Here is a 15470-nt window from a genome sequence, read left to right as displayed (position 1 = left end):
TAGCTCCTCATGTCTTTTGCAAGCATGTAAGTTATCTAACTATTAGAGCTGTGGGAAGACAGCCACTTTCTTATGAGAGATAGGGTTGTTCACTCCCTTCTCAAAAAAAATGAATTAGGTATCAGTAAAGGTTTTAAGCCTAAAAATCCTAAATCCCACAGTGAAGAGAGACAGAATCTTGCTGCCTTCTCTGACCAGCAAGCGGTTGTTATGACTTGCGTCCACAGAAGCCTAACTTTTTGCATATGTTGCCTGTAGGGAACACTGGACTCTCTCTGCCTTGCAACATGAGTCCCCAGGGAGATTGACAGCTTTGCTAGCATGAAGTATTGCTTGTGGAGACCAGTCTTTGGTAATTTGCATACAAACATACAGAAAGCATCACTTATTATCTCTTCTATCTTGCAGACATGTGCACATCGCTATGAAAAAAGGCAGTATGTAAACACAGTGCAGGAAACCCGGGATATCATTGGAAGGTGCTATGTGCTGAGCCAGGATCTCACTATTAAGGATGATATGGATAATGGAGTGTGGAGTTTTTGTGATGGTCGTTTAAGAGGCCATGAGAAGTTTGGTTCCTGTCAGCAAGGTGTTGCTGCTACTTTTACTAGAGACTATCATTATATTGTGTTTGGTGCCCCAGGCACTTACAATTGGAAAGGTATGGTCTAGCTTCCTTCCTGCCAACTCTAGACACCTCCTTCCCATTTCCTCTTAGATTTTCTGCAAATACTGCATCCTAAGGTTCAATTGTTATTGTTTTTTTTCCTTCTGGGGGAGGGAAGGGGCAATAAACCTAATAAGGACCTTACGATTTTACCCTGTTTTGACAAGATGCTATTCTCCTATATAAAAGACATTTACTGAAGTTCCTCTAAATACCTTTGATGGATTACATATGAACGGATATAGAACTTTTCTAGTATGTACAGCATTTTTTTCCCTTATTAGTCATAATCTTGTGATAGGACTGAGGGCTTGCTTTGAGACTTATACACTGTACCAAATTACTGAATTATTTTAAAGTTATTTGACCAATTTTTTCTTCTGCATTTGAGCAAATGTTAGATGGCTGTACTGAGATCTCTGTTTATCCTTCAGCATTCTCCTCTTAATTCTTTGTGAAATCTGTGGATAGGAGTGTGTCCCAAATTATACATTGGAGGACTGCAGGAAGATAACAGACCAAAGCTACATACATTTGTATCTAAATTATTAGATTTTTACTCAAAATTCCATGGATAATTTGTTTGATGAAGAGACAAGGACTCTGTATCATGTAGGAGATAAAAACTTAGGGGGAAAGAACTTAGGTTTTCCTCCATTATTTTATACTGAAAAGCATGTAAGTGGCTGTCCCTGCCTTTTTTCTTAGTCATTTTTCCCTTTCCACTTCATTACATCAACAGCTGTAAGTACTTCACTCCTTCAGAACATCTGATCCTTGAACGATTACAATTTCTTCCCTCATACACCTGTGCCTGCTATATGAACCGTGCAAAATCTTTGAGTTAAGCTCTGGCACAAGGTATACTTTCTTGAAGCTGTAATCTTCCACATATCTGTTCCTGTCAACACAATCTGGCCAAGCTGAAACAGCATATTGAGTCCAGAGCTTTACCTTAATTGCAGAGAAATGCTCTGACAGTATATCAGTCGTTAGTACTCTTTCATATCATGGAAAAACATGTACATGTATTTGTCAAAATGTTAAATATGCACGTCAGTAAAAGGGAAGCATGCGTTTTATTGAGCAACTAATATTATCAATATAAACAAGAAATATATCCATAATATTTTCTAACTATATCCCCAGTGTTTGCCATAATTCAGTAAAATTCTTTTTTTTTTTTTTTTTAATTCTTCTGTATTTATCTCCCTTTAAAGAGAGGCTTTATGAAATTAGGCACTGTGGTGGTTCACAACCAAGGTGATCCTGTATTTTTGTTGAGAATTGTCTTAGTATCCCATGTTTTCCAGATCATTGCATGGCATCTTCATGGAGTAGCATGAGGTTCTGTCACAGAGGTAGAACTTAAAAATTCATGGCCTTTTGAAAGTCAAGTGTGCTATTCTGTGTTTGTCTCATTTAAACAGTAGGCGCCATCTCATTCATGGTAATTAATGCTAGTTGGGAACCATTTATTTATCTATTATTTTTTTCCCTTACCATTCATTTGCTTTTATTTTATCATTTCACTTCTTCAGGGGTGGTTCGTGCAGAGCAAAAGAATCAGACATTTTATGATCTGGGTATCTTTGATGATGGGCCTTACGAAGTTGGCGATGAGAGCCTCCAAGATAAGAATCTAGTTCCTGTTCCAGCTAACAGTTATTTAGGTAGGACAAAGTATCTATGGTAAATCTCTTCAGGCTTCTTATATATTTGTGATTCCAACCCGATGCAGTAACATGGAATGAGAGGAGAAAGCCATTTATGCGTGAACCCTGTGAGATACTAACCGTTTTGGATAATGCACATCTTCCTCCACATTAATGGGACAGTTTTAAGTGTAAGATGGTACTCTGCTGAGGTACCTAGAATTGCTGCTAATGGAATAGGAGATTTAAGAGCTATGATGAGGACCTACGTGTTCTGAGGGAGTGATTGTAATCACTGTGAAATGGTAAGTACCATGCATACATCAGTAATCCTTAGTCACAAGGTCTCTGCCATGTGGTATCAGAAGGTTTACCAAATTTGAGTTTCTCAATGTAACTTGAAGTTTCTCTGTCCTGGTAAGCGAGTGCAGTTTGTTGTTGCTGTTGTTGTAATTCTTCAAGGTTTTAAAACCCTAGCGGCCTTTTTACAGGCTTTTAAAATACCGTAACGTAAGTAGTGTTTGTATTTTAATTGTGCGTGTGTTGCGGAGGAGAGTCTCTTGCACTTTATGCAAATGCAAGACCACAAATATGAATGTTCTTGTATACCAGTGAGATAAATCAGTGCAGAGAAAAGGCTACACTGCGTTTTTGAAAATTCTTCAAGTGCAAAGTGTAGAGAACGTTTCTGTTCGATTGTAGGTTTCTGTGGTATATTAATCGAGTACTTCTGGCTTAGGTAACACGTAAGATTTCGGTAACTTGAAACTGGTATTGGTATTTCTGTGTTACTGATGAAATGCTGAACGGATGGGAAGTATGTTGCTAATATAAAAAGTAAAAGAAAGCTGAGAAAAGAGGTATCTTAGAACTAATGTCTCTTAGACTACAAACTTAAAGTTAGATATGAACAGTAAACAGTATGTGGGAAAAAAAAAAAAAAGAAAATGGTAAGAGCTTATATTAGAAAGGCATCCTGATAGCTTTTTTGTGTGGGAGAATTGGTAAGAAGGGTGCTGTAGAGGTGTCTTTTGCTATGAGCAGTTTACTGTAAGTGCGTGTGTATAGGTCTTACTCTACTGAATTTTTGCAGTTTCATAAGAAATGTAATGTTGCATTTATTTCCTAAATATAAATGTTGCCTTTGATGTGTTGAAAACAAAAAAGGCTTGTGTTCACTGACATTGCTGTTCCCTATGTTTAGACAGTACATATACATGGTTTTAGCTTGCTTTGCTTAACTACTTTATTTTTTTCTCTTCAATCTTTCACTCATATGTTTACAGGTCTTCTATTTCTGACAGCTGTATCTGATACTCATCCAGATCAGTTTGTATACAAAACATTGCCTCCCAGCATACAGGTTGACAAATCAGTGGATATAACGATGAATAGCTACTTAGGTTTGTGACCACCTGAGGTGGCAGCATCTGGTCAAACATAATCTCTAGACCTTTGACATGATCCTCTCCACTCCATCCCTCCTCATGTCAAATACATTGCAAGTAAAAGCATGTGACAGGCAGGGATTCAGATGAAGGGTAACTTGTAAAATAAGGTGCCTTCAGAGGAGGCCTGGTTTGTGATGCATTTCTCCAAACCCTCTCATTTCACCTACAAAGTGGACTCTTACTGAATTTTTCTGAAACCGTCTCATTGCGAACTGCTGTAATTGAGAATTTCAATAGTACTGGTGAAGTTTTTCAGTAGAGCGATTATTATCTGCTGACTGGTATTTTCTTCCTTGCAATGTGCTTAATTTTACTTTGGTCTTTATTGGCTATGTTGGTATATGCTTTATATTCTATTAATTCAGTTTTTCATGTATTTTTAAATCCTTTGGCTTTAGCAAAGAGTAGTTAGGACTAAATTCATTCAAATGTGTCCTTTAGAGCTGCATTAAATCAAAATTGCCAATTTCACCATTACTGTATAAGGTGATTCTCAAATACTGTATAAATCATTAATACAATGCTTGTACAATATTACACTCATACAGTACATTTTGCATGTTTTCAATGGAATGATACTGACTTGTACTTAGGAATTTTATAATAATTTTGTTGGAGGCGAAGTAGTCAAACTATATTCAAGTGGTAATGTTAAGTCATTTCTAAGCTGGTATGCTTAAAAAAAAAAAAAAAAAAAAGACCCTGTATTTGCTGTTTGCTGTCTGCAAAATGTAGATCTCAGTGAGTAATGAAGCAATATGTTTTGTGGGGGAGATACTTAAATGTAACATATGAAAGAGTGTAGACATACAGACATGCATCCACCAGTTCAAATAGAAACACAGAATTCCTAGTATGTCATATTCTGTTTTAGACAAAACTTCTATCAATATACCACTTTAATATAGTAGGGGAATTTATTTTATACAAGTCTTTTTTTGTTTATATATGTATATATTTGTATATGTAAATACACACATATGATATATATATATATATATATATATATTATTCCTTTCTCTATTGAAGGTTTCTCTTTGGACTCTGGTAAAGGAATTGTTTCCCAAGATGAGATGACTTTTGTGTCTGGTGCACCAAGAGCCAACCACAGTGGAGCGGTTGTTCTACTGAAAAAAGAGAAAAATCAGAGGGCGTTGTCACTGGAGCGCATATTTGAAGGAGAAGGGCTGGCCTCTTCTTTTGGTTATGATGTTGCTGTTGTGGATCTCAACAGTGATGGGTATGACCTTGGTTAACTCATGCTTCCTATGTATAGGACGGCAGTCTGGTTTATTTCTGCTTTGGTTTTCATGTTTGAAATGCAAGAAACGCCATGTCCAATCTTAAATGTTTTGCTGCAGGAAATGGTGAACATATAGAAGAATCAAGCAGAATACAGTCTGTGTTTTTAATTACAAAAAATAGTTTTATTTAAATTAAAAAAAAAATCACTGTAAACAAAGAAGAAATAAATTTCATACCCAAAGAAGGCCCAAGAAGAAGATGCTTGTATGCCACAAAGGGAGTATAGCCTGCTTGCAGTCTCAGTGGATCTGTTGCCATCTGATACTGCTGAAATAGTTTGTACTTTTTAATCATCGTTCGGCAGCTCTTTGGCTAGCTGACCTTGAGACTACAATCTTTACTATTTCCTTTTACAGTTCTTCAGTAAAAGCACCACTTTTTTTTTCCTTCTTTAAGATGGCAAGACATTGTTGTTGGAGCCCCGCAGTATTTTGACAGAAGTGGAGATATTGGTGGTGCTGTTTACATCTACATTAACCAACAAGGCAAATGGGAAGGAGTAAAACCTGTTCGCTTAAATGGAACCGCTGACTCGATGTTTGGTCTTGCAGTTGAAAATGTTGGGGACATTAATCAGGACGGATATCCAGGTGAGTGAAAATTGACTAAAATAAGAATGTATGTGACTTTTCTGCTAATGCCAGAATTAGAACATCTATTTCAAAATTGTAAACTGCACAAAGAGTACGAATTATCTAGATATTGCAACTTATTTTCAACAGATATTGCAGTAGGGGCTCCATATGATGGTTCTGGCAAAGTATACATTTATCATGGATCTAAGAAAGGAATAAATACAAAACCAGCACAGGTAACAAAGTAACTTTTACTGTACGTAATTACTCTTGCACAAAACTAGGAGTGGCAGGGCTTATCTGTCATCTGTCTTTCTATGTCTGTCTTTATATTAGTGGGGTGGTGGGTATGCAGAAAAGTTATGGCACCTTCAAAGATTATACTGCTGACCAGAAGGATTAGGAGTTCTTGATTTGTCATGTTTTGTTTCTGGGAGAGTCCACTGATGTAGAGAAGGAAAAAAAATACATAGATGCATAAGTCTTTTTTTAAAGAAATTCTGGGATTTCTGAAATAATAGTTCCTTGCTCTTGATTCAGATAGAACAGTCACATTAGTAGAGAGTTTTTGCTTTGAAAATAACTATACATATTTTTCTCCTTTCTTCTGGAGATATTTTTCCATGACTTTCCACTTAGTTTTTAAATTAAAAACCTTTTCTCTCTCTTCCCCTTCCTCCCCCCCTCTTGAGGACCACTGTGTTCAGGTAGCAACATGAGAAGGGAACTTAATTATACCTTCTGGAATACTTGAAGAATATTTTATAGAATACTTAGTTTCAAGTACCTATACTGTCTAAATACTACTTAAAAAAAAAAAAAAAAAAAAGATAAGCAAAATTTCTATACACAGCAAATCATCTTGGAACTTTAGTGTAATTTACCTGAACATACAGGTTTTGTTTCTTTTTCTCCTCTCTCTCAGCTGTAAGATAATGATGTTCACTTATTATTAAGTATTTTATAGCTTTTCAATGTCTGAATTCCCTCAATCTGTTTGCTCTTTAGATTCTTGATGGTGAAAAAACAGGCACCAATTTCTTTGGTTACTCTATTGCTGGAAACATGGACCTGGATAAAAATTCCTACCCTGATATTGCTGTTGGTTCCCTTTCAGATTCTGTATCTGTGTTCAGGTATTATATATAGGACTGTAACCAATTACACCAAGATTTTTAGTTTTTAAAAACAAAATGCATAGAAATAACAAAAGAGCTGTTTTGCTTGGAGTAATTTTTTTATTCTAGAAATTAGAAGTTCTGGGAAAAAATACCACACGTTGGTTTGTTACTTTTTCTCATTGAGAAGCTACTTCACAATTAACACAGGGTGGGAGGGTGGACGTGGACAGTTACATGTAGTGTGGAGTGCCAATGTCTGTTGTAAATCTGTACCTTAGCTTTGCGCCCTGTGGTAACTCACTTGGATGTCCATGTCTGATTTGTCTGAATTGAGTGATATATAATTCCTTTGCCTTAAGAAAGAAGATAATTGATATATTTGCTAGAGCTTTATCTTGCTGCTGTTATATAAATCAAATCCTGCTTTGCTGAAGGTAGAACAAAACAAAGCAGAATGTCAGTTCTGTAGCTGAGGATTTGAAAGCAGTGAGGCATACTGCCTTGCTGAGGTTGTGGCGGAGTCCATGAGACCCTGCAGAAACTATCCTTGTGGATTTCTGTAGCACATGCCTTAATTAGGATGTACCAGGATGATGATTTACCTTTACAGGCCTCTGTTTTTCTTTTAATGTATTGTTAAGCTGAAACACTGGTAATGAGCAGGAGGAAGACTACCTCTTCCTTAGAGCTGTGAATCCTGCATGAAGTTCGAGGCTGTGGTGGTTATTTTCAGGTCCCCAAAAGAGAGGGGCAAAACTGAAATTGGTTATCTGAATTTTGCGGATGAAAACAACTCTACTTTTCAGGCAGAATGAAAGTTCCTACAGAATTGTTTTTCCTACAATCTTTTCATGATGCCATTTCTAAGGTATATAGTATCTGTGTAGATAATTGTAATGCCCTTACATACACTGAAACAGCATCCAACAAAAGCAATTCAGATTGCTTGTGGAAGAGAACAAACTAGGTGGAATTGAACGTTGGTCTGTTCTGACCAAGTCCATGCTGACAGTGAAAGGGGTGACCCAGTTACATCTGCTGAAAAGAGTAAGGTGTCATACTGGCCTCTTTGGGTTCTAATGTAAACAGCCTTTAGATGCTTCCGTGAGAACAGGATTATCTCATTCTTACCTTCATACAAACTGTACTTTCTTGTCCCTTCCAAAAAGAAAAAGAAAGGAAAAAAGAAGTGCAAGGCTAAATTATGATTGCAGACTACATGCAGAGAGGAGTCAGGAAATAAAAATGTTGTTTTCTGTAGCCATCCAGGCTCCACGTTAAAGCTGTTCTGGACATTAATCTGAATGAACTTTAGTTCCTACAGTTGTACACAGGGCCTGAATTGCCCTTGGTATGGGAACCATCACTTTGAATTTCCTGTTTTAAGTATGTGTATAAAATGATAACCATAACATTACATTAATACACCCTGTCCCCCGTCAGGCATTTACTACTCACTGTTGTAGTCATTTCTTGTGACTTGGTTAGCTTAGCTTTAAGCTGTTTTGTTTTTTTACCACTGCAAAACCTAAAACTCATGTTTTTTGTCTTTGCTGCAAATTAGTGCAGGCATAGAGGGCATCAAGGATTCACAGTAATTATTTCATTAATCTTAACAGAAACTTTTTTTTGCCCTTTCTTTTCTTTCCCCATTTTTCCCCCAAATAAAGATCTCGGCCTGTCATAAGCATTATGAAAAGCATTACAGTACAGCCTGACAAACTTGATCTAAAGAAAAGGAACTCTGAGGACCCTGGTGAAATATGGTAATTTAAAAATTATTCTATTATTCTATCGGGAACATTGGTGTATTGAGCTTTCTGTTGTCAAAACGTATCACAAAACAGTGACTATATTAAGGTGAGGGGATATGACAGTTGTGCAGATGAAGCAAATGTATCTACATGTGGTCATTTTAACTTCCTGAATTTGTCATGACTAGTGCTAAAGACTTCATGTGGAATACATTCTGTTTACAATGCATGTTTTTGAAAATGAATGTCACTTTGCCATTTAGGACTTCAGGTATCTTAAAATATCTTACCTAGAACTGATTTCTCATGAATAGAGATGTAAAAGCAAATGTCAGAAAATATTACTAATTGCTCATTAAACATTTTTCCTTGCTTTGTAATTCAGTTTAGTAAGCAGCAAATGACGGTTCTAGTGTGAAAACCACAGTCATAAGCTGTGATGACACCATTCAGTGGACTGTTAAAACTTTTCAGTTTGTTGGACCATGCCTTATTAAAGTTAATTTTAATTTCTTGGCACTTTTTACAGGATGGATGTGAAAGCATGTTTTCATTATACTGCAAACCCCAGTAATTTAAATCCACGAATAAGTAAGTTTTGAAGATAAGTATGTTTTAATCTTTGTTTTATATATATATATATATATATATAAAATATAAATATATAAATATAAATATATATATATATATATATAAATAAATATAAATATATATATATATATTTATATATAAATAAATAAATTTTGAGAGTATCATGTAAGAATAGTACCTAAATTATAGTGACTCATCTCAAACTGTCAGGTTTAAAACGCAACTCAGTACTAAGGACAATTAGTTATTGCGGTATCTGTATGTACAGTAGCACATAGGGTCATATAAAGAAATTCTGGTGCGTTAGGAAGTTCTGTGGGTAAAAGACTCAGTTGAAGTTTTCTAGGTCACATAACTGCCAGTGAGCAAATGGCTGCCATACAGACTAAAACCATTTTGCCTCTCCAGGCTGCTCCTGCTTTGGAAAATAGTTCTAAAGCCCAATTTATATGTCATTAATAAACATTATTTCCTGTTGAGGACTTGCACTTACAAAAAGTGTTTTGTATTCATGCATATAACTTAGTGGAAGTCAGCAACTGATATAGTAGATCTCTGTATTAATAGGAGGCTGGAAGATTGTGTCATAAATATCGGTAAAAATGCAAAGCATCAGTTTCTGATGTCTCCCGTTTTTTGTCTAAGTTGTTACAATGCTGCTGTTAATACACTTCAGAAAACTGTGTAGGATCTTGAGAGGAAATGAGAAGAATTCTCAGCCCAAGCCTCTTTTTCCTCTTGTGTTGTTTGAGTTTCTGAATTACTTGTAAAATCTATAGGATGTGCTTGAACAGGGTCTTGGACCTGCCCCTCTGCACATTCCTGAGGCCTGGCACGCTCAGTGCCATTCCCAGCCTTGGAACACAACATTAGCTTGGCGAATACAGAGATGTTTAAAAGACGCACAGAGTTCAGATCTATCAAAACATGGTATTCCCTGCCTTAGCAGACATAGCTAGAAAGCTATAGGCTATTGCTTTCTGTGTGAAAATAACAATGTACCTTGACCTCAAAAGTCTGCTTGGCTGCTTAGGTGCAGTTTGGGACAAGATAGAAATGAAGGGATCAAGTCAGAGTATTTACAAAGTTTTTTTTTTTTTTTTTAAATCTCAGCCCTCTACTGGCTCTACAACAGCAATTACAGCTGCTTTAGTCAGCTCTGAATTTTAGTAAAGCACCAGGAATTTATTGACTAAAAGCACTTTGGAAGTTTCCTTTAGATACATGACCTGTACAGGGTATCTGGCCCTCAACTGGAGAGGAACAAAACATGCAGGTGGAGAAAGTTTTTTTTTAAACAACTGAAAACATTAGTAAAATTCAGCAGAGGGTAACAAGTCTTCTAGAATGCTGCTGGTAAGATCATACCTGGAGAAATTATGCGGGCAGTTAGTGATAGGACAAGGGGAAATGTTTCTCACCTAAAAGAGGGGAGATTTACATCAGATGTTAGGAGGAACTTCTTCACTCAGAGGGTGGTGAGGCACTGGAACAGGCTGCCTGGAGAAGCTGTGGATGCTCCATCCCTGGAGGTGTTCCAGACCACCAGGTTGGAATGAGGCCCTGGGCAACCCGATTTGGTGGGTAGCATCCCTGCCCATGGAAGGGGGTGGGGGTGGAACTAGATGATATCTAGGGTCCCTTTCAACCCACACTGTTTTATGACTTTATTAAACCATTTTATTTTTTTTTTTAATATGGCAAAGGTCCTTCTTAATAGCAAACTATTTCCTCATACAGAGATCAACTATACATTTGAAGCAGAAAAGGAGAGGAAGCAATTAGGCATGAATTCTAGGGTGCTGTTTAAAGACCATCAGTCTGATTCGTTCAATGCAAGTACAACCCTAAATGGCCAGAACTCTAAACAGTGTGTGACAACCAAGCTTGTACTGCAGGTAAGGCACAGTATTCGCTTTTTCTTTTAGACCCATTTAAATAAAAGTATCTTGCTCTTTCAGCCGTGTGGTACCTTTGTATGCAACCTAAAAATCATGTGCAATATAAGGCTTCAGCACTAGAAAACCATAGCTAAGTAGTACTTTACTATTCCCTGTACATGTGTTGCTTCTTCCCATTGCCTTTATTTTAAAACATAAATAAAAATTGTAGACACTGCAGTGTTCTCTGGAGGTCAGTAGAGCTGAAACAATTTAGAACAATAGAGAGGGAACAAATGCCAGAAACTGAGAGTTGTTAGAAAACACAGTAGTACCGGTTGTAGAATTTAATAGTGTGACTAGCTAGGAAAAGAATTTCAAGCCACAGGTTTTGGACAGGATGAATGGGCATGACAAGAAAGCTTGGTATGCAATCGTAGTTTACTGCTGTAATGGCCTCTAAAAATGACTTTACTCCAACAGCTGAACAAATTTTCTATCTGTGGCTCAGGAATAATAAGCCTACAATATTGCTTTTTGACCATAGGAAATTAAAAACCTTGCATCTACACAACAGAGAGAAAGTGTTATTTTACTGTTGTAGCGTGAGTTCACATTTGTAGCCAGAGTTGACATTTGTTATTCCTAATAATTCTTAACTCTGAGTGAAATCATCAGATCAGGAAGCCAGAAAAAAATGAAGACAGTAGGGCTAGGATTCCTTGTGTTCTTGCATATTTTTAGAAAATGATGCGTTTCTAAATAATGAATAGTTTTAATATTGGAAAAATGGTCCAAAGGAGATGTTGCTTTTCTTCTTGTTTGAAAATGTATATCAAAAGCTGATCTTTGAGTGTTTTTTCTCATCTGCACTGTATGCTAACTATGCTGTTTAAAATGTTTTGACAGGATGTAGTAAAAGATAAGCTACGCCCAATTCCTGTATCAGTCAGTGTTGAAATTGCTGGCCTGGAGTCTAGCTCATCATCCACAAGAAAAGAGAAAGCGCTTCCAGATCTTATACCAATTCTAGATTCAAATGAACCTAAAACAACAGTTGCAAAAGTAAGCCTTCAACAGCATATTTTCTTAGAAATTTGTACTTTGATAAGTCACTGAACTTTACAGAAATAACTTGTGTGGCTCTGAATTTGTAACTACTGGCTTATATTTTGTACTTTTGTCAAGAACTTTTTAGAAAATGTTCTGAATTTGATCCTGTGTTTCTTCTGTAAAAAGGTGAGGATGATATAGCTGTTATTTGTTTTTCCTCACCAACACATATAGGAGGAAACACTTCTGAATAAAAATGGTAATCTGTCACCTCCTGTGCACACTTACCCACATTACAAATAATGTGCAGTCTAATTCTTCCATGGTTAGGATGCTAGTAGCAGTATTAGAGCTCTTCATCTCAATGACCTACCTCGAGTAAAAGATCTTATTTCCTCAGTGCTTGCTGAAGAATCAGATTTAAGGATGTTTTTCCACATTAGGAGTGTACTTCTCTTTTAGAAGGGTAAAGCATCAAGTTTTATGTAATTCTGCCTTTTAGTTACATATAAAATTTTAATTTATCAGCATCAAGGTCTAGGGCTCACAAAGAAAAACAAATCTTGACAGGTAAGAAGTAGAGTCAAGTTAAAATCTTACTTTATCCAGGGAACTTCTTGAGTTCCCTGTAGATGCTTTATGCACTGCACATCAGAAAGCTTGTTTTAAGCTAGTATCACGTGGCATGCAATAAACATGCTTTGGTTTTATCTAGGTGGAGTTCTTAAAAGAAGGATGTGGAGAAGACAATAAATGTCACAGCAACCTGAACCTTCAATACCGGTTTTGCACTAGAGAAGGAAACGAAGACAGGTTTACCTATTTACCAATGTAAGTCTTGATTAATGCATTGCTAAAATTCAAATTATTGACAAGCACTGAAAAAAATACCTTTTATATTCTATTTTGGGAGTTAGAACAGTTTTGTTCTGTTGGTCTGGCAAACACAGTCCTGTGTACTACTGATCTGTCAAGGTGACAAACATGGGGGAGTAGGGATGAGCTTTAGAAGAAGAGTCATGGTACAGAGTTAGATGGATGTAAAGTGGCTATAACTGTGTGCAGATTTAGGCTAAAATGTAAAATAAGGTTACTAACCACTGGAGAAATGATAAGCAGCCTAGCAGCAGTTTCTTGTATGGTACTGTTAATTGTTTTTGAGATGAAATTTCATTGTATGACAACGTGATGTACTACATTCCAGTAGCTTAAGACAATCACTCACAGAGAAGTAAATGGAGAAATTGTTACACCGTGACAGGCCCCCAACACCCCATAGCATCCTTCCTCCTTGGAGGGCTGACTGATACTAGAAAGAAGGTATAAAAACAAAACAAAAAAGGCTAAAGGAAGTATGTTTACTTACTGTGAACAGTCAGCCTTTAGCAGTGTGTGTGCCACAAAAAACTATGACCATTCTTGTGTTTATGTTCTTGCAGTAATTCTTCATTAATAGAGGGAATTATATTTGGGTAAAACCACAGTAAGAAACAAACTTTCAAATGCATATGTTTTCCTAATGCACAGAACCGCGTATATTCTATTTCTGCAGTGAAAAGGGCATGCCAGTGCTTGTTCTGAAAGATCAGAAAGATATTGCACTGGAAATAACCGTGACTAATAATCCATCTGATGCAAAAAATCCACAAAAGGATGGTGAAGATGCATACGAAGCTAAACTAATTGCAACTTTTCCAGACAGTCTGACCTATTCCGCATTCAGAGAGATGAGGGGATATCCAGTGAGTATTTTTTAACAGAAAGGATACTCAAAGTTTTAAACACTTTGGGCATATGTTTACTTATAAATATACTCTACTTATTCAGGAAAAACAGCTAACATGTGGTGCCAACCAAAATGGTTCTCAAGCAGAGTGTGAACTTGGAAATCCTTTCAAGAGAAACTCCAATGTAAGTTGCACCTATTTTACTCACATTACATAATTTGATTCCCGACTACAGTCTTCCAAAGTTTGTGTCATAACTATAAATTTGATTTGGATCTGTCTTTTTAACTTTAGAATTTGATGGTGTGTTGCTATAATATTCCATATATCATTATCTTCCATAAAATATTTACATATTTTGTGGATGTTCTTTCCTGTCTAGGTAACGTTTTATCTGATCTTAAGTACCACTAAAGTTAATGTTGATACGACAGACTTGGACATTAATCTGAAGCTGGAGACGTAAGTTTTCTTATTTTGTGCATATGCATGTGTGCTGTTTTTACATACAGTTAAAAATATTTTTAATTATTTGATCTGATACATAAAAGCAGTTTAATAGTAAAGTGAAAACCGCTAAATTGATAAAATCAACAGTGTTTTTTTTTTTTTTTTTTTTTTTTAGAACAAGCACTCAGGCTAATTTGACTACAATTACAGCAAGTGCTAAAGTGGTTCTTGAATTGTTTTTATCACTTACTGGGTAAGTGTTGGTAGACCAGATTGGGGGGCAGAGCACCTTTGCTGCAGACTTCATTAAAATCTGATTATTCTCCTCTCTCCACCCGCCACCTGAACAGAGTGGCTAAGCCTTCTCAGGTATATTTTGGAGGTAACGTCATTGGTGAGAGCGCTATGAAATCTGAAGATAACATTGGAAACCTCATAGAATATGAATTCAGAGTGAGTAATTTAGATTAATTCTAATAGCTATTTTAATCGAAAGAACAGCTTCTCCTTTTATGTGTCTGAGTACTTGAAAAAGTTGCTGGATCTAGTCCCACAATCCTGACTTCCTGTTCAGAATGAGGCTGGATGTACACATTCTTGTAGAGCAGTTCATGTGCATTCCAGTATACACCATAAACTCCGTACAGGTGGGAAACAAACCCAGAAGTCTAACTGCATGTGACCAGATGTTGGCTGATGCAGGCAAACAGCAAATATGTGTACTTAGGGCATGCAGGATTGAACACGCACAAGATGACACTGCAGAGCCATTTTGAACACATGAGCCTAAGTTCACCCTTTTAGTCTTCTGCCTAATTGATCAGTTGAGGAGAAGGGGAAGTGGGAGTACTCTGATTCTGTGAAATCTTTGTGTGTCTGGAAGCGGATTGCTTTTTCATTAACTCAAGCCCTTCTGTATTTATGTGTAGTTAGATGGATTTCCAGAGAACAATCCTATGTCAAATCCTTCATTTACTTCTCTACCTGTGTATTTAACTACAGTATTAATGTTGAAGCAGTTAGAAAATCTGTTTTATAACTTGCTATCATAAGCAGTAACACTAAGAAAGAAAAAAAAAAGTTGGGAAACAATTCCCAAACTATTTCAGTGGGAGTTGGTTATCTTTCTGTGTCAGAGTTCCTCCAACTTTCAGTTTGCCTCAGTAACGTAACTAAAATGATTTCTTAGTTCTCAAAATAAAGGGTGGTTGTTGTTGTTTTACATGTAGACAGACTTC

At 36.5% G+C, this 15470-nt stretch overlaps 1 protein-coding gene across 2 annotated transcripts in view; it reads left to right on the top strand.

Annotated features, from left to right (window-relative positions):
* The window catches only part of ITGA6 (integrin subunit alpha 6), a 43042-nt gene that overhangs the window by 19781 nt on the left and 7791 nt on the right, over window positions 1-15470 (top strand). For both annotated transcript variants that reach the window (XM_032190047.1, XM_032190048.1), the window contains exons 4-19: window positions 409-664; window positions 2212-2343; window positions 4806-5016; window positions 5478-5671; window positions 5804-5892; window positions 6665-6792; window positions 8448-8543; window positions 9061-9122; window positions 10863-11020; window positions 11912-12067; window positions 12771-12886; window positions 13608-13797; window positions 13883-13966; window positions 14165-14244; window positions 14408-14485; window positions 14583-14685. In XM_032190047.1, coding sequence (XP_032045938.1) covers window positions 409-664; window positions 2212-2343; window positions 4806-5016; window positions 5478-5671; window positions 5804-5892; window positions 6665-6792; window positions 8448-8543; window positions 9061-9122; window positions 10863-11020; window positions 11912-12067; window positions 12771-12886; window positions 13608-13797; window positions 13883-13966; window positions 14165-14244; window positions 14408-14485; window positions 14583-14685 — 2133 coding nt within the window. The remainder of the gene's footprint in view (window positions 1-408; window positions 665-2211; window positions 2344-4805; window positions 5017-5477; window positions 5672-5803; window positions 5893-6664; window positions 6793-8447; window positions 8544-9060; window positions 9123-10862; window positions 11021-11911; window positions 12068-12770; window positions 12887-13607; window positions 13798-13882; window positions 13967-14164; window positions 14245-14407; window positions 14486-14582; window positions 14686-15470) is intronic.

Source organism: Aythya fuligula, chromosome 6 (genome assembly GCF_009819795.1).
Source record: "Aythya fuligula isolate bAytFul2 chromosome 6, bAytFul2.pri, whole genome shotgun sequence".
Lineage (NCBI taxonomy): Eukaryota > Metazoa > Chordata > Aves > Anseriformes > Anatidae > Aythya > Aythya fuligula.
The sequence above is the reverse complement of the archived record's forward strand: the minus strand, read 5'-3'. Positions and strand labels throughout refer to the sequence as shown.